Source organism: Zonotrichia albicollis, chromosome 20 (genome assembly GCF_047830755.1).
Source record: "Zonotrichia albicollis isolate bZonAlb1 chromosome 20, bZonAlb1.hap1, whole genome shotgun sequence".
Taxonomy (NCBI): Eukaryota; Metazoa; Chordata; class Aves; order Passeriformes; family Passerellidae; genus Zonotrichia; species Zonotrichia albicollis.
Window position 1 is genome coordinate 2,123,306 of NC_133838.1, and position 25,204 is coordinate 2,148,509.

Sequence of the window (25,204 nt, forward strand, 5' to 3'; positions counted from 1 at the left end):
GCTCTTTTACCAGCAAGCTACATACAATAATTGCTCAGGATCAGTATCCCCTGGAGCTGTCAGATAATTATTTAATTGTTGGCACATCCACTTATCCTTTGTCCCACACCAAGGCCATCCTCCTTGCAACTCTAATTCCGGCCACACTTCCATACAATAATGGATCATTTTCACTATATCTAATCCCTCCATGGCCTCTATAGAATCCCATTTTACTAACAGTTCTCCTAAGGGACTATTGGGAGGTATATACCTCAGTCTCTTAATGGTCTTTTTACTATTACACCCTTTTTACAGGTCTTAACAGTAAAAAGTCTGAAAGGTGCCTTTACTGACCGGTAATTTCAAAAAAAACCTTCTTTGAGGAGGTTCAGCCTCCTCCACTGAACTTCAAATTTCTGCCTGATGCTCAGGACTTTATACTGAAACACCTGCCCGATCTCTTCATTGCCCAACTTTTCCCCACGTCAGGTCTTACATCTATCGGGACTTGAACACACGAAGCCTCGGCCTAAGAATCCGGGTCACGCCTGACTCCCTCAGTCAGGAAAAACAACTGCCTGATTTTTAGTTTGCCTAACCCGCCAATTTTTAGGCTTCACTGTATCAGGACTTAAAAGCAAACCACAGCCTCCTTCGCTGGGGTTTGTGCCTGACTCCTGTGTCAGGACTTACTTTTGCCTGCAGGGCTTGTGAGCTACCCGAATCCTTCTCGGGACTAACAAATCTTACGCGAATCCTTCTCGAGACTTACAAATGCTACCCGAATCCTTCTCGGGACTTACAAATCTGCCTGACTTCCCTCTGTCACGACCAGGTGCGTGCCACTCATACAAATATTCCCTCCACACGCCCGGAGCAGGGGGGGCCTTTATTCCCCCTTGAGAGACGGCTCAGTCATGCTAATTCCACTCGCTTTCCCCTGTTTCCGGCCGGCCCCTTTGCAGGAGTCCGGAAACGCGGTAATAAGGGGTCCGCTCTCACTTCGAAGGTCCGGCTACCGGCCTTCGTCTCACTCACACACACATGCGCACGTCTCCCGCTCCCGCCACCGGCTTTCTCACCAGTCCGGTGCTCCGGTGCTCCTCTGCGTCGCTGATCCTGAGCCGATCCCTCTGGTCCTGGTAGCCAGCTGTCCTGAAGTTCCAAGATGGCCAGTCTTGAGTCTTCTTGCGGCGTGGCTATCCCGGACGAGTGCCCCCCGCTGAAATAAACAGGGCCAGGAGACTTCTTCTCCTTTTTAATACCTTTATTAAAAGTGATCAGCTCAGGATGGGGCAGCTCGGCAGGGCTGCAGTCCCTGTTGTGTCTCCCAGGGCGACTCAAAGAAGGAGAATATGTGCAGCTCTGTCCACTAGGAGCAGAGCCGGGGGATCCGGTCCTTGTGGGAGCCTTTAGGGCGTGGTGTCCCCGTCAGATGTTGGTTTCCCTGGCTCTGTCCCGCCCAGTCCCGGCGTCGGGACAACTCCCATGGTCAGGGCGAGAGGGACTCCGCATCTCTGCAGGCTCAGCACTCGGCTCCTCACGTCTAGTCATCACTCCAGTTTCTCAGCTCTTGGGTGGCTCGTTGTTTTTGGGGTTTTCTCCGTGGGTTTGGAGTCGGGGTCCCACACAGCATGCTGGTCTTGGAGTCACTTTGCATAACCCCCCCCACCCTCTCAGGTGTCTTCAATATGCTAGGAAAAGAACACCTTAGCCTCGGGGAAGGGCCATTACCTCGCCTTAGCCCAGGGCTTTTACTAATACAAAAGGGGCGATAAGCTACAATGACCCGTGATTACAATAACAAGACACACAGAACCTTGGCAGGGACAGAGATCTGGCTGCCTTTTTGTAACTTTTTCTCACAAAAAAATATTAACCGAATTTTTGTTCATAACACTGTGGACCCTCAAACACCACCACAGACAGAGTGCTTTGGGGGAGTCCTGGCCAGGAGCTGTGGGGTGGTTTGGGGGTCTGGGAGGGGTTTTAGGGCAGATTTGACCTCCCAAAGCAGCCACCAGATCCCACCCCCCAAGATGCTGCCAGGGCTCTGTGGCTCCATGTTGGGATTCATCCTCCTGGTGCTCCAGGAGAAGGTGAGGAGGGGTCCCCAGGGGCTGTGTGTGTCCCCTCATGCTGGTGTCACCCCCTTGGCCCTCCTCACAGGGCTCTCTTGCCGCAGCTCCTGCTCCCCAGAGGGAATTTGGGGAGGGGGCAGATGTTATGAACAAAAATTCTGTTAATTTTTTTTGTGAGAAAAAGTTACAAAAAGGCAGCCAGATCAGTGTCGCTACCAAGTTCTGCGTGTTTTGTTTTTCTAATCACGCGTCGTTGTGGCTAATCGCTCCTTTTGTATTGGCAGAGCCTTGCCCGAGGCTAAGTTGTACTTTTCCCAGAACAGCGCAGACACCTGAGAGGGTGGGGGGGGTTATGCAAAGTGACTCCAGGACCAGCATGCTGTGTGGGACCCCCTACTCCAAACGCACGGAGAAAACCCCAAAAACAACAAGCCAAATAAGAGTTGAGAGACTGGAGTGATGTCTGGATGTGAGGAGCCAAGTGCTGAGCCTGCAGAGACGCTGGAAACCTTCGTTGATCCTCACCCTGTGCTCAAGAGCCCCCGGGCCAGGTCTGGGAGGAAGCGAGACTCGGTCCAAATTAACATCGGGCGGGAACACCACGCCCTAAAGGCTCCCACGAGCACGTGATTCCCCAGCTCTCCTCATCTGAATCGCCCTGGGAGAGGTGATGGGACTGCATCCGCGCCGAGCTGCCCAGTCCTGAGCTGATCACTTTTAATAAAGGCATTAAAAAGGAGAAGAAGTCTCCTGGCCCTGTTTATTTCAGCAGAGGGTGTGCACAGCCCCCATCAGGGGATGACCCTGGTCCAGCCCCTTTGTTCAGCACCAGGCTGGGCTCAGGGCTGATGGGAAGCAGATCCTGCAGCTGGGACACTGTCACTGCGATGTTTTCTGAAAAATCCCTTTACCAATGTGAAAAACGCCAATCAATTGTTTTTAAAATTTTAAAAGTTGCATAGTAATATAATGCTTTTAAAAATAGTAATACAATTCGGGTAATAATAATTTGGACAATTTGACTTAGTACAATATGAGACAATAGAGACAAAGAGTTACAGACGTCCGGGTACCTTTTTCTGGGCCGCACAAGCCCAAAAAAACACACGTTAAGAAAGGATTAACCTTAAAAGCAATGACCTGTTGCATATTCATACACTTCATACATGAGGCGTAAATTCCATTCAAACACAGGATTTTGTCTGGCCCTCCCCAACATCTTCCTCTGAATCCTAACAGCGCCTTAGAGGTGGGAAGAAGTTAGTTTCTTCTGATAAGCAGGCAATAAATTCTTTTTCTCTGAAAGATTTAGGGTGTCCTGTGGCTGCTGTCTTGCTGTGAGTCCTTTCTAAGAAAAAGAATCCTACATAGCATAGTTTCTATTTTAACAATTTTTATAACCTAAAACTATATTTAACACACTACTAAAGGTAATTAATAGAGCATTACTTTCTAACACAACACATATAATACTCATTTGAATATTTGCGAAAAGCCAATCATAAAATACATGCATTTTTCACAGCCAGGATTTCTTCTCCTGGGAAGTTGAGAAGCCTCAGAGAAAAATGTAAATAATAATTATCTCACTGCTTCTCCTTGTGTTCTGCTGCTTTGGAATGTGGTAGATGAGTCTTCCATTGGTTCCATGTGAATTGTGTTTTCTTAATGACCAATCACAGCCAGCTGTGTTGGACTCTCTGTGGAGTCACGGGTTTTTATTATTCATTCCTTTCTAGCCTTCTGATTTCGCCTTCCTTTTTCTTTAGCATAGTTTTAGTATAATGTAATGTAATGTAATGTAATGTAATATAATATAATATAATATAATATAATATAATATAATATAATATAATATAATATAATATAATATAATATAATCAGCCTTCTGAGAACATGGAGTGAAATTCTTCTCTCTCACCTCGTCCTGGAAACCTCACAACACCACAGGCTCCCTCTTGGGAAGGATGAAAGTTTGACAATGATATGTGTGCTTGGCAGAAAGATCTCTGAATGTAGAACCTGAGAATGGAATAGAGATGGAAGCAAGTTTTGATAGAGAAGAAAAGAATTGCTGAGCCAGTCTCACTGGATAACCAAGGAGGCAAAGGGTGTGTTAGTTAGAAGGGGTTCTTATGGCTTAGAGCAAAGGATAAACCCACCTCAAACAAGAAGATGTTTTTACCGAGCAGAAGGATACCACAGGCAAACAAGACATGAGGCAAGTAGAAAAAAGGTCTCAGAATTTTCCATTGCAAGGAAACTGAAAAACAACTTCTAGCTTTAACTGTAAAGTACTAACTTTTAGTGATTGGAGAATAGTACCATGAATATGGTAATTATAATAGTCATGATATAGGTATCATTATGATATGATATATGATATGGTATGATATGATATGATATGATATTATTGATATAGTAGTTATAATATCATATGATACGACATAGTAGTTAGGCTATAGGTAAAAGTTAAGGTATAGATTGGTTGTGCAGTATTAAATTATTCATATACTGCAAATAAAGGAATACAGGCTCCCTGGGAGAGTCCTGTAATTTTACCTGCACCCTAAAATCTGAAATTTCAATACTCACACCATATCACAGGATAAAATAATGACACTTGGCTTCATAGCGCTCTTTAAGTCTGTTATGTATTTCATCATTTAAGGATTATCCAATTAAGCTCTCCAGTTAGTGAAAGAAATCTTTATGCTCAGCAAAGAAAAGTATATAATACATTGTAACCAAAATTAAAGGGTGTCCAGTCTTGTGTGCAGCTGGAGCTGACAGCTGTAGGCACAGGCTCTGTCACCCACAACCCTGGACTGCTGTAACCTCTGGGATGGAATAAACTGCAGTTTGTATACAATAAACTGCATTTTGAAGAGCCACCTGGAGTCCCACATCTCTCATTTAGGCTCTTACAACCTTCCCCTTTGTCAAGTCTTCAGCCGTTGTACAGCTCATTAGAGAGGGTTGAGGGCTGGAGATGAAGGCTGCAGAGCCCACTCTGAAGAGGTGATAACAGCACTGTGCAACTGGCACTGATCCAGGGTATGCTAAGGAGACCATGCCCAGTGGAAAAACAGCTCCTCAACATGGGATGGACAACTCTGCCCATCCCCTTCAGCCCCAGCCCTTTGTCTCAGTGGCCACCTGGGCCCTGCCTCACAGTCTGTGACATGAGACTTGTCCACTGGATCCTGTTACAGCTGCTTTGCACCAACTTCCACCTCCTTTCACCCTGGACCTGGCTGTGAACAGGCATGGAAGGGTTGCTGCTAATTATTTAAAAATAAATTATTTTAATTTAAAAAAAAATATTAAAAGTAATAGCAACAAGAATAGCTCCGTGCCTGAAAAATACATATTACATGATTGGCTGTTCACTTTTTTAGAAGGAATAATATACATGTTATATTGTATTAATTAGTAGTACTGTATTTTTTAAGTAGTGTGGTAAATATAGTTTTAGGCTACAACATAATATTAAAATAGAAACCATGCCATGTAAGATACTTTTAACTGGCTCAAAGAATGGATAAGATAATAAAGAAATTCTTTGCACAGAAATAACAGCAACAAGACACCCAAAATCCCAGAGAGAAGAATTATTGCCTCCTTATCAGGAAGAACCAGGCTTTTCTACCTCCTTTCAGACTCCGTGGAGCCAAACCGTGATTTACAAATGAAGGGGGAGAAGTTGACAATAAACAGAAAAATCCTTAGTTTGAAAGGAATGTTTGCATCATGTATGAGATATTTTAATATGCAACAGGCTGTTGCTTTTAAGGGTTAATGCTTTGTTAGCATGCCATGCTTTCAAGAGGAAAGCATCCAAATGTCAGTAATTCTTTGCTTTTTATTGTCTTTATTGTCTTAACTCTGTCCAAATTCTTATTGCTCTAATTTTTATTACTATTTTATAACCATTTTTTTACTATTGAACTTTTAAAATTTTAACACAAGTGACTGGGGATTCTCACACCAGGAACCCCTCAGAGCCCCATGGGTCCTGGCCCCAGTGAAGCTGAAAGCTTCCCTCCCAAAATGCTGCATTCAGTTCTGACCCAGCACTAAGAAATCCAAGAACAAAACAGAAATCTGATGACAGAATCTTGCAAAATCCCATACAAGAACATTCTGTTATAAAATCACAAGTATTAACTGTGATTAACTGACAAAGAAGCTGAGAAAGTCAACAACATTAGAAAATGATGCTGTAGATGAATAATGAGATGGATGGTTGTCTCTCACAATTAAAGAGTGAATATTAAATATATGTTAAGAGAAGTTTTGTAGATTTATAGTTATGTGTGTGTGAAAAACGCCAATCACTTGTTTTTAAAAATTTAAAAGTTTAGTAGTAATACGATGGTTATAAAAATAGTAACACAATTAGAGCAATAACAATTTGAACAAATTGAATTAAGACAATATGAGATAATAAAAACAAAGAATTACAGACGTCTGGGTACCTTTTCTGGGCATGATGAGCCCGAAAAAGGACCCCTGCTAAGAAAGGATTAACCATTAGGAACCGTAGCCCGTTGCATATTCATACACTTCATACATGATGCATAAATTCCATTCAAACACAGGATTCTGTCTGGTCATTGTCAACTTCTTCCTTCTAATCCTAACAGCGCCTCCAAGGTGGGAAGAAATTAATTTCTTCTGATAAGAAGGCAATAAATTCCCTTTCTCTGAAAGATTTAGGTGTCCTGTGGCTGCTATCTCGCTGCAAGCCCTTTCTGTTAAACAAAGCATCTTACATAGCATCGTTTCTGTTTTAACATTTTTTATAGCCTAAAACTATATTTAACACAGTTAAATACAGCGGGGGCGTCCACAGCCCTGGAATCCGGCTATCTGGTGAGGGGCGAAGGCCAGGGCCCCTGCGCATCAGAAAGCAGCCCCCCTCGGCATCTTGGCCTCGGGCTGAGCTGGGGGATAGCTCGGAGCAGCGCGGTGAGAGACGAATTAGGAGGCGACCACTTGCTGGGGGTAAACTGTCGGTTTATTACAGAAGAACCAACAAGGAGGGGAAACACCCAGCAAATGGCCCCGAACAGGGGGCAGGAGAGGGTTTTAAGGGAAAAGGGGGGAAGAAGGCAGGGAAACCCGGCTATCCAATAGAAATACATATTTGGAGGTACGAAACATAACTGATATACTAAAGTAACCAACTGTTATAAATCATAGGAGGGGCTCCGGGGCTACAGCTAACCATAACTTCCAGAGAAAAGAAAATTCTCGAAACCTGGGAGGAGAAAAGGGGTGATTGACTGAGCTCAAGGAGGAGGCACTTTCACTTTATAAGAGAAACCAGGGGAGGAGCAGTTTCATTTCCATAGCAACCTAACTGACAGGGTCCTGGGAAATTTAATACAGAAAATGGGGGGAGCAAACTAACAAACTTAAGAACACACCACAGCAACACAGTACTTAAGAAAATTAATACAGCATTACTTTCTAACACAACACATATAATATTCATTTTAATATTTGCAAAAAGCCAATCGTAAAATACAGGCATTTTTCACAATCCCCACTCTTATTCTTTGTAAATCATTTGGCTTGAGCAATATTTCTTATCTACTTGCATCTTCTGGACTATGCTGGCAAAATAAAACAGGGGATTACAAAAGGAAAAAATATATATATAAACAGTTGTAACACATAAAATGAAAGATCTTCATTTCTTCTAATACATTACCTCACCAGCTAGGTTTTAACATTGTTTTCTCATTTTTGGACTGGTACCTGGGTTATTTTATGTATATATATATTTTTCTTCTTTGATTTCCTTTGCTTTTTCTAGAATGATTTTTCCGTGGTCATCAATTTTCAACAATCTGATATATTGAACTTTCCACAAACACCTCCTTCTTCGGCCAATAAATAGTCCAAAGCCAACCTATTCTGATACCCTACAGTTTTTGTTTGACTTAGCTGACTTGATATTAACTCTAATGCTTGGGCAGCCTTATTTGCTACCATTTCTGTAACTGCTTGGCGTCTTGTAATACGATTCAACAGATGATTTGGAGTCAATATAGAGTTAGATTGCTGTGCTGGTTTTACCTTTTCGTTTATTATTTATTTTTTTACTAAATCTTGAACCGTATCTTCAAGATTAAATTTAAAACAAATCCATCTCTCTACTTTTGGACATTCAATTCCAAATCTATTACCACTTTTTCCTAAGTTTCTTGTAGTCCAATAATTTACTCCCTTTTGCCTACAGGTTCTTAATTTGGATGGGTTATAACAGTGGCTGTTGACATGGGTGTGTGTAATAAAAGAGGAACTTTGGTTTCTTTCCATGTGATACTTTCTGTAGCATTTTTGACACAATCTTGCTGGTATCCCGAAAAGGAAAAGACGACAAATGAGTGCCAGAAACAGGAATAACAGAGATCCAGTACGGCTTATACTCCCACCTCCCATGCCTGTGAGGCTGCAACCCACAGCAGGTGTATTTGATCTTCTTGGTGGCAAAATATAGAGGCCAATCTGGTCTTGCCCTCTATTTCCTTGTCACTTTCTCCTAACTAATTTCCAGGCAAATTGTTTTTGACACCCTTTAACTGTGGTCTCCTACTGTTCCTCAGGTATCTTTCATTCAACAAGCACTAATGATTCCCATCCACAAAAACAAGTTATTACTTTAACACTTTTGGCAATAAGAGCATAAATTTTGTGAACCACAATACTCATTACTCTCACAATTCCAGCACTTATAATCCAGCTAGCATATCCAGTATTGGAATGAACCAAATAAAGTTTACTGATGGAAATGGTAATTCCCCTTCTCCCCTGTACGATTCCCAGGCTAAGGTCAGAATACAAAACCAGTCTTGATCCATCTATCTGAAGTATTCCTCCCCAAAGGAGATGTTTTATTCAGGCAGTGCTCAAAACCAGTGATATAAGTGTTATCTTATTTCTTAATTCAGTGTTATTCTTTGTACATTTCTTAGATCATTTGAGTTTTTCTAAACAATTACCACTCAGTCCCCATTGGAAAGTCAGTTCGGTATCAGTCGGTTTAAATGTGATAGTCCATTCCTCAGGTTTCTTCACAAATCCTTTGATTCTGCTGGCATGAATCCACCCTCTTTCCGTGATTCTGATTGTTTCTTCAGTAGTACCTGGAAAGGACTTCTTAATAGCATAGTAATAAAAGAAAGATAATACTGCATTAACTTTTACCATTTGCTTTTCTTCCAAACTTTCTGGGTTTAGCTAAAAGCTTTCTCTACAGCAGCCTCTTCTTCTTCAGGAAAAAAAAACCTTCTCGTTAACAGCAAACAAAACACACAAAAGAAAAAAACCAAAAAACTTCTTGCTTAAGAAAAACAAACCGCTTTGTGAGGTTTGGAGAGTCATCAATCTTTGCTTTGATTTTTATCTTTTAGTGCTAGTCCCCCCTCCCCATCTCTTCACGGCCTTGCTATCAGTGCTGTTCTTTGCCCTTCCCCCGGTGCTGCCCCTTGGCTGCAGGGCCGGAGCAGGGGAGAGCAGCCACGGGCATGGGGACCCTGGGGATTGCCTTGGGTCTCTTTTGCCCTCTATCTCTCTCTCTCTCTCTTTCGGCCCCCTTACGGGGCCCACGCTGCCATCCTGGGCTCGGGACCCCGACAGTCTGGGAGCCCCCCCGGCAGTTCCGCCCCGGAGCCAGCCCGCTCCTGGCCGCAAACCTGTGTCCTCTGCTGCAGCACCGCCCGGGGCACCTCCATGGATCGGTCCCTGCCGCAGCCCCCGAGACCCCGTCGCTCGTAGGGAGCGCTCAGACACCTCCCAACCTTGACAACCCCAAACTTGGTGTGCCCAGGTGCTCCTGACATTCTTTTTCTTTCTCGTCAACCTACCCTCTTTTCCCTTCAAGCAGGGCCTGTTCTGCTAAGGCCTTTCTGGACCCCAGTGTGGCATTGAATAACCTCTTAACAACCATGTGTTAAGACACTTCCCTGCCTTTCATGCAAAAAACCTTCATTCACACTTCTGCTCTCTTCTAGCACCAAGATGTCATCACTTCACATTCTAACATCTCAGATTTTCCTAACTACCTCTCTACTTCAACTTCTCTCTTTCTTCTCTCTCAACTGTAACCTTTATGGGGTCGATATTTAATCCTCCCCTATTTCCTTCTCCAGCCTAAACTTTTTTGTTGATTTTTTTTTCCTTCATCCTCTTGGCGTAATTTCAAAACTCTAGCTATCATTTTCCTATTTTCTGATATCTCTTATTCTTAATTGCACTTGTAAGACTCTTCCCAATAAATTGCTACCTGCCCCTGGGACCAATAACACATCTCCCATCTAAATTTTAGTTTCTTCCCTCAATTACCACATCTTTAATGACTAGAAATGTAAAACTTTCTCTTTTTGCCCCTGTTACTTTCACTATATATTTGCTCACACTATAACCTTTTGGAACGTTTAACAGGCAGGTTCTCTCTCCCCCTGTGTCTATTACAAATTCTAATTCTTCTTCTCGGGGACCCACTTTTAAAGTTATCACAGGCTCCAGATGGTATTTGTCCCCCCCAAAAAATTAGAGCCTATGACTTTTTTTTTTTATGTGCCCATTTCTTTAAAGATTTTCAGATCTTCTGCTTACTTAGGACCATTTCCCTTTTTCTCTCCAGTTTGTTTATCTATTTAGTTGGAGTTTCTTCTTTCCCCTCTAAAAGCTGTCCCTCAAAAACCTTTTGTTTTCACATTTCGCCTTTGATATGCTGTCTCATTCATGCTCTTGGTTATGTAATTACGATAACTATTCATGTATTTACTACCCTCCTCATTATTTTAACCCCACTCAGGAGGCACAGTTGGCATTTTGTCTTCTCTGGGGGTCCTTGCGGATTATCTTTTTCTTAAGCTTTTATTTCAGTTACTCTAATTGCATTTTTCTTGAGAAAAATATTATTTTAATTACCAACCACATCTCTTCTCAAGTATAAATGTTTGGACCTAAAAATTGGTCTAATTGTTCAGCTATGTCTATGGGATTCTCCAAATATCTCTTTTATTTATTTCTTAAAATTTCAGACTTCAGACGAAGTCAAAGGAGCATTTACAAACTCTGATCCGTCCCCTCCTATGAGAACCTCTCTTAATGGAAATAGACCAATCCCTTTATCCCATTCTTTCTGTATTTTTATCTTCTATAGCCTTTCTCCTGTATATTTAGGAAGAATCAGGAGAGGGCTTTCTTCTAACTGAACTTTTAGTGTTTCGATAAGGTGATTCCTTTAGAGTTTCTCTGAGCAGCCGGAGCTGTGGTTACCAAGGGAACGGAGCTCGGGGCAGGACAGGGCGACTCGGCGTGACTCAGAGTCTCGGTGCTCCAAAGGCGGGGTGTGCAGCCGGGATCGCCCGAGGGGCTGTTCCGGTGCAGACCGAGCTGGAGCGTGGATAGCTCCCGCATGGCTCACGGTGGCTGGTCGGGCAGAGGCAGAGCAGCCGACTGACCGCGGCTGCAGCGGCGGGAGCCGACAGAGTCAGGGCAGCCGGGGATGGGACAGACGGGACCCTCCTTCGGTGCGGTGAGCGCGGTAACCACGGTGCACACGGCAGGACAGATCCCCACCCCCTGCACGAACTGCGGAGCGGCCGCGGGCCAGGCGGCCGGGACTGGGACACACGGACTGGGACACACGGACTGTGCCGGAGCCGGCGCAGGGGCTGGGGGGGTGCAGCTGCGAACGAGTGGGGGAACGAACGGCAATGGATGAGGTAATTTTGTTCTCAGCTTTGTACTTTCCCCGTTTTGCTTTTATTGCCTTTCAAAAATGTTATTTTCCTACAGCCTCCCCCCTCCCCAGCATGTGGTATACTATTTTTCTTCTGGATTAAACGGTTTTTACAAATAAATCCAGAGCTTAACAAATCTAAACTTCTGCTTGGATACTTTGAAATGGTCGACGAGCTAACTCACGACCTTCTCATATTGTTTTTCTCATCACCCTTTTATTTATCTTTTGGCAAATTATACATATTTCAGGTACTTGTTTTTCTACTCTAAAAGTCTCAGTGCACCCATAGTGCCTTAAAAAAATGATCACACAAAGCCTGAGTATCCCACCGGGCTTTTTGATACATGTCCTCTGCTATTCCCTAGTAAGTGTTTTATTATCTAATTGTCTTCCATCAAGATGTTTCTATTTCCCCGATTTATCTTGTTCGCCACCTATCTTGTTTTAATTTTAATTTTTTAATTTTTTTTTTTGCTTCTCTAAACTTTGGAATTTCCAATTTTTCTTCATTTGGAGTTAATATTAGCTCTTTCAGCTCTATTTTCTGCTGCATCTTTAGCTTCTTGATCTGCCAATTATTTCTTCTTATTTCTGGGTCTTTACCTTTTTGTGTCCTTTAATATGTACTATTGCTATCTCTCTTAGGTAATTTTAATGCCTCTAAAACCTCGAAAATAAGTTTCTCATGTACTAATCTTTTTCATCTTTAATTAAGTAATCTCCCTTTTTAAATTTTTCTTGAGGCATGTGCTACTCTAAAGGCATCCCTTGAATCAATATATAACTCCTTTCTTTTGTGTTAAATTTTCTAATGCTCTTTTTAAGTATATAATTCACAAGTTTGCATGTTTTTTCTCATCAACTTCTGCATACCCTGTATTTTGCAAGGAGTTGTATTTCTGTTTGTTAACATAACTCCCAAAGGGCTGTCTTGGGGTATTTCTGTTGGTAATTTTTTCTGCTTTTCTTTTCCTGTATCCACCTTACTGTATTTCCGTCTCATTTTTCAATTTTCTATCTATTCGTCCCCTGCTTCCGTTTTTCACTTTTGTCCTAGTTTAGGACAAATTAGGGGGAAATCTCAAAAAGGGAGCCCCCCCCAAAACAAAACAAACCTCCAACCACCCCTCCTCCAACACCAGGTTCGGGAAGGAATTCCTCGGAGGAGCAAAGTGGAAAACAAAACCTATTTATTTACAAATAACAAAAAGAACACTCCCCAACACAAGAAAAGAAAAGGGACCAGACTGTGTTGTGAGGGCGCCAAGCTTCTGTCGCAGGCTTCGGGTGTCCTGGAGCTCTCAGGCCAGATCTGGAGCCGGTCCAGTATCTTCAGGGGAGGGTAAGAAAGAGAGAACAAAAGAAAAGGGAAAAAAAGAAAAAAACCAGCGCAAAAAAAAAGCAGAAAGCAAGCAAGCAAGCAAGCAAGCAAGCAAGCGGCTAGCCAAGCCAAGCAGCAAAAGCCCAAAGCAAAAGTGCCTGGGCACACCCCACACCCCCCCCCCTCTTCCCCATCCGGCCACAGCAAGATGGGCGGGGGGGGGGGGTGGAAGGCACAGCTGCCAGACACAACACACGATATGGGGATAAAGGCAGAAGGCTGTCACCCCACGACAACTTTTTACTAACAACTTAAATACCACTTTTCTTTCAACTACTTACACCCAAAAAACCCCCTTTTTCTCACACTGCTTGTCAATACAATCCACCTCCCTCCAAGGAGATATGGTAAGGCTTAAAATGCACAATCGACATTACCTATACTTTCATTCATCTACATTCACTCACTTTTATTTCTCATTCACTTTCACATATTCCTTCACACTCTCAAGACAGAAAGTGGATCCTTATTGCTAGAAAATCACAGGTCCTTGTGGCCCCCTCTTTCGCTCTGGGGTTGACCTCCAGGTCTCAGTGTCACCAGGCCCCCGAGAAGGGCCTGACTCTGCTGCCTCTGGCGTCCGTTCCCCTGTGAGGCTGTCTGCATGTCCTTCACACTCTTCAGCTACGGCCCCTCACACACCCAGGGAACGCCAGCTTGGTTCGCAGGTCACTCACTCCTCTTCGGCCCAGAAGCCCCCACCTACCCGGGAGCTACAGCCTGGTGTGCAGGTCACTCACTCCTCTTTCCACTGCCTCCCCCTTCCCACCTGCCTGGGAAGTTGAGGCTGACTTTGTGTGGGTCTCACTCTCACACACCACAAAACAACAATAAGGTACCTTTTACTTTCACATCACCTATTACAAGTTTAGGTGTTACTGGCCAGTCTCAGTGCTATTGGATATCCCTCAACCCAGCTGTGTTATCCAAGCCAAAATGCTCTGGGGCAATTTTTCCCTCAGTCCTGCCATGTTGTCCAACCCCAGATGCTCTTGGGTATTTTTCCCTAAATTCAGCTGTGTTGTCCAACCCCAGATGCTCTTGGGCATTTTCTGTCCCTCAACCCAGCGGTGTGGTACAACTACAGATGCTCTTGGGCATTTAATTTGTTTTGCTGTGTTGTCCAACCCTGGATGTTCTTGGGCATTTTTTATCCCTCAATCTGGCTGTGTTGTTCAACCCTGGATCTTGTTGGGCAAAAATTTTTCCCTCAGTCTAGCTGTGTTGTCCAACCCCGGATGCTGTTGGGTAAAATTTTAATCCCTCAATCTAGTTGTGTTGTCCCACCGTGAGTGTTCTTGGGCATATCCTCACTCCGACAGAATTCTGCTCAACCCTGCTCTTGGATGCTCTTAGAATATAAATCCCTCAACCCAGCAGGTTTTAGGGGCCCCTCCTGTCCCGTTTCCTAGTGGATTGGGTGAGGAAACCTTGCTCCCTACCTCCGAGGGGTCCAACCCCTCCCTGAGACCCAGTCCCAGTCACCCCGGGGGGTTCTTTCACTCTCTTATCACTCGCTTTGTCTCTTTACTGGCCGTTTTTCTCGCGAAAAGAGGAAAACGAGACTCCTCACTCACTTGGCAGGTCTGGGACAACCAGCCTGCCTCTCATTCACACACATTCATCCCCTCCCTGTACCTGCCCCCCGCCCGAGAAATACTTACCAATCCTTTTTCCTTCCCGGGTTCTTCGTGCGCACTACTACACTTAGGGGACCAATTACCGCAGTTGTAGGGAGCCTTTTTTTTCCTTCTCTCTGTTATATTGCCTCCTTTTGTCCACAGATCGTAACCTGCGTCTGTCGGTCACTTCAGGGGAAACAAAGCGAGGCTGCCAAATAGGGCAGGGCGTGCCTTCCCCACTCTGACTCTCCTAAAGCACAGGCAGCGAGGTGTTAGCAACCATCCTCTGCTACCAAATTGTGAAGAACGCCAATCGGTTGTTTTCAAAATTTAAAAGTAAAAAATATGGTTATAAAAATAGTAACACAATTAGAGTAATAACAATTTGGACAAATTGAATTAGGACAATACGAGATAATAAAAACAAAGAATTATGGACGTCCGGGTACCTTTTTCTGGGCATCACGAGCCCGAAAAAGACCCCTGCTAACAAAGGACTAACCATTAAGAACAATAGCCCGTTGCATATTCATACACTTCATACATGATGCATAAATTCCATTCAAACACAGGATTCTGTCTGGTCAGTGTCAGCTTCTTCCTTCTAATCCTAACAGCGCCTCCAAGGTGGGAAGAAGTTCATTTCTTCTGATAAGAAGGCAATAAATTCCCTTTCTCTGAAAGATTTAGGTGTCCTGTGGCTGCTATCTCGCTGCAAGCCCTTTCTGTTAAACAAAGCATCTTACATAGCATAGTTTCTGTTTTAACAATTTTTATAACCTAAAACTATATTTAACACAGTACTTAAGAGAATTAATACAGCATTTCTTTCTTACACAACACATATAATATTCATTTTAATATTTGCAAAAAGCCAATCATAAAATACATGCATTTTTCACAGGGGGGTTTCAGGTAGCTCTGGGGTGAATTTTGGAGGGAAATGGGGGGTCTGAGAGTCCTGGGGAGTTTTGGGGGTCTTGGGGAGGGTTTGGGGATCCAGGGTGATTCTAGGCCAATCCTGGGGGACTCTGGGGGGTTTGGGGTTCCTGGAGAGGTCTCGGGGGAGAATTGGGGGTCCCGGGGGGTCCCAGGCCCACCCTGAACCAAGGTCTGGGGGTTTCAGGGGGAGGGGGCACAGCAGGGGTTCCTCCCCCCCCCCCCGTTTTTGGAGGGTCTCCCATGGTGCCCCCTCCCCAAAAAGCTCTGAGGGCCCCCTGAAGTGGCTGCTGTTCCACCGGCCGGTGCCCCCTGATCCAGGACAGCCCCACTGAGTCTGGCAGGTTCTGGGGGGATTTGTGGGGATTTTGGGGTTTTGCGAGGCTGTTTGAGAATTTCAGGGTGGCTTTTTTGGGCTTTGGGGGATTTTGTTAGGAATTTGGGGGGAATTATTGGGGGTTTTTGGGAGAATTATTGGGTTTAGAGCTGCTTATGTGATTTTGGGGGGTTTTGTTGATTTGGGGGGTTTTGGATTTGGGGTGTTTTGTTGGGGTTGTGGGGGTTTTGGGGGGGAATTTATTGAAATTTTTGGGAGTTTTATAAAATTTTGGTGAGTTCCACTGGGATTTTTGGTGTATCTCTGGAGTTTTTGAGGGTTTTCTTATATTAGTCCAGTCCCTTCCAGTATGATCCAAAGATGGCCCCACTGTGCTCCCAGTCCCTGCCAGTAAGAGCCAGTTGTGCTCCACATGGTTCCAGTTGCTCTCTTTCACCCTCATTTGTTCCAGTCCCTCCCATTACACCCTCCCAGTATGTCCCAGTATAGCCCAGTTCCCTCCAGCATGTTCCCAGACACTCCCAGTTGCTCCCAGTTGGGTTTTTTGGGGATGTTTGGAGAATGAAGCAGTCCAAGGCTGAGCGGAAAAGGCCCCTCGGGGGGACATCAGGGGGTGCCGGTGGCGGCTGCCGGCAGAGGCAGCCTGGAGGAGCAGAGCCCTGTGTGCCGCAGGAGCCCAAAGTGGGGAGCCCAGAGAGGGGGGAGCGCCGCCATGGGCGGGAGCCTCAAGAGCCTGGAGAGGGGCAGGGGGGACTCCTTGGAGCCGCTGCAGCCCCGAGCAGAGAATGAGGGGAGAAGGGAGCCCGGGAGCCCAAACAGCCCCGGCATCCCGAAATGGGGAGAGCGAAGAGGGGGGAGCTTTTGGGATCGCTGGGACTGCCAGCAGCCTTGGCAGGGCGGGCACCGAGGAGAAGGGGGACCCCCAATCTAAGTGTGACCCCCTGCAGCTGGGACAGGGGGGAACCCTTGAACACCCAAGGGGAGGGACCAGGGACAGGGAACTCCTGGGAGGCTTTTCCAGGGCTGAATCTGGGTGTTTGGAAGGTTTTCGTGAAGTACAGATGGCCGGTGACTGGTAGAGATGGACTTGGGCAGAGGGACCTTCAAACTCAATATGCTCATCCCTTGTTTTCCCCAAACCAGGATTTCCCATTGCCAACCCCTGGGAGTCTGTGAGGAAGATGCCCTGGGACACTGAAGCAGGTGAGGAGGAAGTCAGTGCCCCTTTCCCCTCTGTGCTGCTCCGTAGCCCAGCCCAGTATGGCCCTGGCTGCAGCACAGCCCTGGGGGGATCTCCTTGCCCTTGCCTGTGGCACAGATGCAAATCCCATCCTGTCCTTGTCCTTCCTCCCCCAGAGCAGGAGCTGAGCATGGAGAGCAGGGGGAACAAATGCCCGCAGCAGAACCTGGTGGAAGAAGCCATTTTGAGCGGCTCCATGGCGCAGGAAGCCAACGGGGAGGAAAAGCCCCGGAGATGCCGCACGAGGAGGGGCTGCAAATGCAGCTGGCAGGGATCTGAGGAGGAAAGAGCCAGCCTGGGCTGGGAAGGCGGCCAGAGATCAAGCCAGAGCTCTGAGCTGGTGCTCCATGAACAGCTCCATGATGGGGAGAAGCCCCACACATGTGTGGAGTGTGGGAAGAGCTTCAGGTGGAACTATAAGCTCATCGAGCACCAGAGGACCCACACTGGGGAACGGCCGTTCGAGTGTGGGGAGTGTGGGATGAGCTTCAGCCGGAGCTCCCACCTGACCAGCCACCAGAGGACCCACACTGGGGAGAGGCCCTACGAGTGTAGGGAGTGTGGACAGAGCTTCAGGCAGAGCTCCAGCCTGATCAGCCACCAGAGAACCCACACTGGGGAACAGCCCCATGAGTGTGGGGAGTGTGGGAAGAGCTTCAGCGGGAGCTCTGACCTGATCAAGCACCAGAGGATCCACACTGGGGAACGACCCTACGAGTATGGGGAATGTGGGAAGAGCTTTAGGGACCATGACACCCTGATCAGGCACCAAAAGATCCACACTAGGGAGAGGCCTTACGAGTGTTCCGAGTGTGGGAATAGATTTCGGTTCAACTCCCATCTCCTCCTGCACAATCTGAGTCACACAGAGGAGAGGGCCCTCTTCTGCCCTGAGTGTGGGAAGGGATTTAAGTACAACTGCCAACTCATCACCCACCGGCGCATCCACACAGGGGAGAGACCCTACAAGTGTAGAGAATGTGGGAAGAGCTTCTCACAGAGCTCTCATTTGACCCGACACCAATACAGCCACCGATAAGGGAAGCCCTGCTAGTGCCCTGAGTGCAGGAAGAGCTTCGTGCTCTGCTCCAGCTCCATCCCCCACTGGAGGAGGCACTTGGGGCACAGCCCTGGTGACCCACTTTCCCTGTGATCCATGTTGGGAACACACCTGGCTTCTTATTCTTTTGGTTTGGCCTTAATTTTCTTGTCTTTTCCATCTCTTTGCAGTCCAAAAGTGAAGAGGGATCAATCTTTCACCTCAAAACCACTCAAATCATACTGAAAACAGGTCAATCTTAACACAAAAGGGCTCAATCCTACCTCAAATTGCTTGTTCCCACCTCAAAATCTCAATCCTATGCCAAACTGACTCCATTCCACAGGTACCAGGGTGAGATGGGGTTGGAAGGAGATGGGAGAAATGGGATCCCAATTTGGGAGCGATAGGATGGGATGGGAGCGTAGGAGCGATTGGACGGGGATTGTGTGGGGCAGGGTGTGTGGGATGTATTTGATAGCAAATAAAACTCTCAGACTTACTGCTTTCTCTCCCGTTCATGTTCAGTCCGTTGCAGTTCTGTTTGCAGAGCGCCGCATCAAGGAGTGCCCCCTCACAGTTGCCGCCCTTGGCCTGAGCCTGCCCCTTTTCCCTCAGGGTTCCCGCCCTTTCCCTGCCCCCTTTCCCCTCATGGTTCCACCCTTTCCCTGTCCCCTTTCTCCTCACGGTTCCGCCCTTTCCCTGCCCCTTTTCCCCTCATGGTTCCACCCTTTCCCTGTCCCCTTTCCCCTCACGGTTCGACCTTCGGGAACAGGGGAGGAGGAGGAGGAAGAGGCTGAGCGGCAGCAGAAGCAGCTGGAGAAGGGGAGAGGGAACCCTGGAGTCGCCGCAGCCCTGGGAGCATCACCCCCCATCCTGCAGGTGCCCGGGGAAGGGGGAGCTCGGCCCAAACCTGCTGGGGGGTGCCTGGGTTTGGGATTTTTTTCAGGGGAAGTTTGGAGCTGGCAGGGCTCCAAAGCCGAGCCACAGATGGCCCTCGGGGGGACATCCGGGTTCCCCAGGAGGTGTTTTTGGAGGGTCCCAGGGCCAGCAGTGGCTGCTCCCAGTATGAGCCCAGTCCCTCCCAGTCATTCCCTATGATGATGCAATTTGATCCCAGCACAGTCCCAGTTCTTCCCAATTTCATCTAGTGTGTTCCCAGTTCTCCCAGTTGTCCCTAGCATAGTCCTAGGCACTCCCAGTATGATCCCAGTCTCTCCCACCAGGTCCCTAGTCCTTCCCACTTGCCCCCAGCGTGTTTCCAGTTCCCCCAGCACATTCCCAGTGGCTCCTAGTCCGGTCCCAGTCACCACCCATATGGGCTCAGACACTCCCAGTATATCCCAGTTGCCCTGAACATTCTCATAGTCATTGCCAGGCACTCCCAGTTACCTTAGGGTGGTTCACTTGCCCCCTGTTTTATCCCAGTTGCTCCCAGTTCCTCTAATTCTGTTGGCTCCCAGCATGGGCCTGGTAACTCCCAGTAACCCCCAGTCAGGGTCCAATCACACCCACTCTGATCCCAGTATGATTGTAGCCACTCCCAGTATGATCCCAGTCACTTGCAGTCTAATTCCAGTTGCTCTCAGACACTCCCAGTACGATTTCAGTGCCCCCAGTGTTATCCCAGTTGCTCCCTGTCAATGCCAGCATGACCCCAGTAGCCTCCAGTATGATCCTAGTGTCTCCCTGTCTCTCCTAGTTTATCCCAGTTGCTTCCAGCTTGTTCTCAGTCACTCCCACTTCTTCCCAGTTGCTTTCAGCATCATTCCAGTTGCTCCCAGTCAATCCCTCCATCATTCCAGTCCCTCTCAGAGTCATCCCAGTTGGTCCTAGCATGGGCCCAGCTGTTCCCAGTGTGCTTCCATCACTCCCCTATGGTTACAGACACTCCCAGTATGGTCCCAATTGAACTCAGTTGTCCCTGGTATAGTCCCAGTCACTCCCCATATGATCCCAGTCCCTCCCAGCATGGTCTCACTCACTGCCAGTTACCTGCAGTGTGGTCCCAGTTCTCCTCAGCATGGTCCTGGTTGTTCCTGTGTGGTTCCAGTCATCTCAGTATGGTTACATATTGAGAGTTTTTGCAGATTGAGGAGTTTTTGTTAGACAATGCCCATATTCAGCCAAAGCACAATCCAGCCTGCTTGTACTAATGGACAATGGACACATGCACAAACAATGAATAATGGACATATTCAGAAATTGGGTTGGTATATCCTTGAAAGAGATACAAGAAGAAGAGTCATCAGGACTCAGCAAGTTTGTCAGCAAGCTTGGGAAAGTAAGAAAAAAGTAAGTAATGGGTGGGTGTCGTGGGTTGACTAAATGATGCTTTTATCCCCAATTGTCTCATTCTGTTTATGCTGAATAATAAGTTGTACACCTTTAAGACTTGTTCCAGAGAGTGAAGGGGGAGAGAAGAAGAGGCAGGTTTTTTTCAGACACTGCACTCACTTCTCCACATTCCTGCTCTGGACTGTGTTGTCTGTGGATGGACAGACAGCGGGACAGAGCTCTCTTTTGCTTTTAGTTAGTTTAGCTAGCTGAGGCAAAGGAGACAAAGAAGTTCCCTGGACTGTGGGTTTTTTCCCCTTTTCTTTGGAGCTGTTCAAACCTGCTCTGGACTGAACACCAGAAGAGCACCAGCAGCTACATCTGTGGCCACTGGGCCAGGCCTGGCCTGCGACATTTCCAGCACCAGAGGGACTGATCAGAGACTTAGTGAGCTGAGCTGCAACCCAGGGAGGGGACTTTCTCAGTTTCTCAGTCATCTCTTTTGGAGCGGCAAGGGGTTTTATTGTTTAATAAACAGGTTTTTCCACCTTTCTCCAAGGAGGTATTTTCTCCAGGACCGGTTGGGGGAAGGGGCTGATTTAATCTGCTTTGCTACTGGAGCCCCTTTGGGATTCTCTTCCAAATTTGCTCTGAACCAGGACAAATACATCTATTGGTGCCCAATGCATGGCTCAAGAAGGTGGAAAAAAGCTCTATTGATTGTATGTTGGTTGTGCTCACTCTCTAGTGAGTTAAAGCAGTCAGTAGCCATGTTGCTTGAATTCCTAATGTCTCTTGGGGTGGAGGCCTTCACGTGGTTCTGGTCTCTAGAGCTTTTTGAGGTTTCAATACCTTTCTGGTCACTAGGATTATTGTCCATAACCCATAATTTTTATGGTAGTGCGGCACGGATTGGAATAGCTGTTGTGCAGGCCTTGGTGATAATGATTTATAGGGCATTTACAAAGATACTGGAGTCTGTTTATGATATTTATGGTTTATGGTTTCTTCGTCCTACCCTGCATCCCAGTTCCAGTAGTATGTTTTGGGAATTTATTAGTAATTGCACCCAGTTTGTTAGAGGAGGAGCAGGGAATGAGGCTTTCCAGCCTTTCCTTTCCTTCTTCTCCTTTGAATCTGTTATGCCACTTTTTGAGAATGTTCAGTTTCCCCTGAATGTTAAAGAGACCATCTTTCTGGTATTTAATCTGGTATTTAATCAAGCTTCCTCTATATGGTCTGCAGCTTCTCTAGAATGAGGGCTGAGATATCCAGAGGAGTTGGTGAGACCCTTGTCCCAGAAGCAGATGCAGGCGTGAAAAATCCTAAGTGGTGTGGAGAATGGGAAAATACAGGCTAAACCCTGAAGGAATATTCTGATCCTGTAGACTGGGATTTTCCACGGGAACAAATTCAGAACCCAGCTGAGGTGGGGAAATACCTAAAAACAAAGTGCCATGATCATTCTAAAGAGAAAAGGCTCATTGCAATAAGCTGGGCCCTGGCCTATGCTTATCCCACTCTGTTAGATACTGTCAGGTAGCAGACAGAGGCAGGGGGGCAGGGAGATAAATCAGCTATCCCAGTCAGGCTACAGCCAACAGCCCAGGTTCAAAGCCAGCAGCTAAACCAGACAATAAGCCTCAACCAATGGCTGTTGCTACCAGCACTAGAAGTGGGAAATGCATGGACAAGACCGATCAACCAGTGGATGATGATGATGATGATGATGCAGCAGGAGAAGGACCCTCAATGCCTCCTGACATAAAATCAGGAGTCAAACTAGCAGGCGCAAGATCAGAAGCCAATATTGAGTCCTTTTCTCTGAAGGACCTTTGTGGCCTACAGAAGGATTACACCTAATGACCTGATGAATCCATAATTAGTTGGCTGGTCCGTCTCTGGGATGCTGCAGGTGAGGCTACAATTCTGGATGGCACTGAAGCAAGGTATTTGGGATCCCTGTCACAGGATCCTGTCATCGACCAAGGAATGATGACGGGGACTACTCCACACAGTCTCTGGGCACGGGTCTTGGAAAATGTAGCACAAAGATACCTGTGCAGATGATCTCTATATGCAACAAACCCAGTGGAAGACCATAAAGCAAGGGATCCAACACCTGAGAGAAATGGCAGTGGCAAAGATTATCTTCTCAGATGATGTAACAACTAGGAACCCAGACTTGGTACCATGCACGTCTGTGATGTGGCGGAAACTTGTACGACTTGTGCCACATGAATATGCTTCTGCCTTAGCCATAATGAAGTGGGATGAGAGGGATGAGACTGTGCTGGATATGGCAATGAAGCTCTGAGCATATGTAGATGCTGTGCATGGCCCAACACATGCCAGAATTGCAGCAGTAGAAACATGTCTGCAGAAATTAGAGGACAAGATAGAGGAGAATCATAAGAAGTTCAGAGAGGAGATTAAAGAAGACCTTCTCCAAATCTCAGCAGTACAGATCAGAGGTTCTGGTAGCCAACACAGATGTTACCCCGATGGCAAGAGAAGGTACACCCCACGAGCTGAGCTGTGGTTCTACCTGCGTGATTGTGGAGAAAACATGAAGAAATGGGATGGAAAATCTACTGCTGCTCTGGCACAACGGGTGCATGAACTGAAGGAAGCCACCAGAAGGAAAGCAGCTCCAGTTGCCCATAGCCGAACTGCCAGGTATGATGATGATGATGACATGTCCGATCCCCTTGAAGGAACATCCAAGACATATGCCCAGGGAAAGAAAGATAAGAAGGCTTAGAGGGGCCCCGCCTCTAGCCAGGTAGAGGCCAGGGAAAACCGTGTTTTCTGGTCTGAGTGGATTCGTTGGCCTGGCACGGAACCACAAGAGTACAAAGCTTTGGTCGATACTGCTGTGCAATGCACATTAATCCCATCGAGACATGTGGAGACAGAGTCTGTTTCTATTGCTGGTGTGACAGGGGGATCCCAGGATTTCACTTTGGTGGAAGCTGATGTGAGCCTGACTGGGAATGAGTGGAAGAAGCATCCTATTGTGACTGGCCCAGAGGCCCCATGTATTTTGGGCATAGACTTCCTCCGAAGTGGGTATTTCAAAGACCCAAAACGACTCAAGTGGGCATTTGGGATAGCAGCTGTAGTGACAGAGGGCATGCAGCAACTGAACACCTTGCCTGGACTGTCTGAGAATCCATCTGCAGTAGGAGTCCTGACGGGAGAAGAGCAATAGGTGCCAATTGCCACTTCCATAGTGCATCGACGACAGTACAAGAACCACTCGAGATGCTGTGATGCCCATCCATAAGATGATCCAAGAGCTGGAGAGCCAAGGAGTGGTCAGCAAAACTCACTCACCCTTCAACAGCCCCGCTTGGCCTGTGCACAGGTCTGACAGAGAATGGAGGTTGACTGTGGACTATTGTGGCTTGAATGAAGTGACTCCACCGCTGAGCGCTGCTGTGCTGGACATGCTGGAACTCCAGTACAAGCTGGAGTCCAAGGCAGCAAAGTGGTACTCCACTGCTGACATTGCTAATGCGTTTGTCTCCATTCCTCTGGCAGCAGAATGCAGGCCTCAGTTTGCTTTCACCTGGAGGGGCGTGCAGTGCACCTGAAACCAACTGCCCAGGGGTGGAAGCACAGCCCCACCATCTGCCATGGACTGATCCAGGCTGCACTGGAAAAGGGTGAGGCTCCAGAACACCTGCAGTACATGGATGACATCATTGTGTGGGGGAACACAGCAATGGAAGTATTTGAGAAAGGAGAGAGGATCATCAGGATTCTGCTAGAAGCCGGCTTTGCCATCAAGAAGAGAAAAGTCAAGGGATCTGCTCAAGAAATCCAGTTCCTGGGAGTGAAGTGCCAAGACAGACGGCATCAGATTCCCACTGAGGTCATCAACAAGATCACAGCTATGTCCCCACCAACTTGCAATAAGGAAACGCAAGCTTTCCTGGGTGCCATAGGTTTTTGGAGGATGCACATTCCCGAATACAGTCAGATCATGAGCCCTCTCTACCTGGTTACCTGCAAGAAGAATGAGTTCCACTGGGACCCTGAACAACAACAAGCCTTTGCCCAGATCAAGCAGATCGCTCATGCAGTAGCCCTTGGCCCGGCCAGGACAGGACCAGAGGTAAAGAATATGCTCTACTCTGCAGCAGGGAACCATGGCTTGTCCTGGAGCCTTTGGCAGAAGATGCCTGGGGAGACTCGAGGCTGACCACTGGGATTTTGGAGTTGAAGCTACAGAGGGTCCAAAGCCAACTACACTTCCACAGAGAAGGAAATCTTGGCTGCCTATGAAGGAGTCCAGGCTGCCTCAGAGGTGACTGGCACGGAAGCACAACTCCTCCTGGCACCCCGACTACCGGTGCTGGGGTGCATGTTCAAAGGCAAGGTTCCTTCCACCCACCACGCCATTGATGCTACATGGAGTAAATGGATTGCTCTGATCACACAGCGTGCCCGTATAGGTGAACTGAATCACCCTGGGATTTTGGAGATAATTACAAACTGGCCAGAAGGTGAGAACTTTGGTCTGAATGAT

The 25,204-nt window shown here is 46.8% G+C and overlaps 1 protein-coding gene across 1 annotated transcript in view; it reads left to right on the forward strand.

The window, feature by feature from the left end:
• The window catches only part of LOC141731336 (uncharacterized), a 126,220-nt gene that overhangs the window by 26,234 nt on the left and 74,782 nt on the right, over positions 1 to 25,204 (forward strand). The window contains exon 4 of the mRNA XM_074555955.1: positions 17,616 to 18,368. Within this exon, the coding sequence (XP_074412056.1) occupies positions 17,616 to 18,368 (753 nt within the window). The remainder of the gene's footprint in view (positions 1 to 17,615; positions 18,369 to 25,204) is intronic.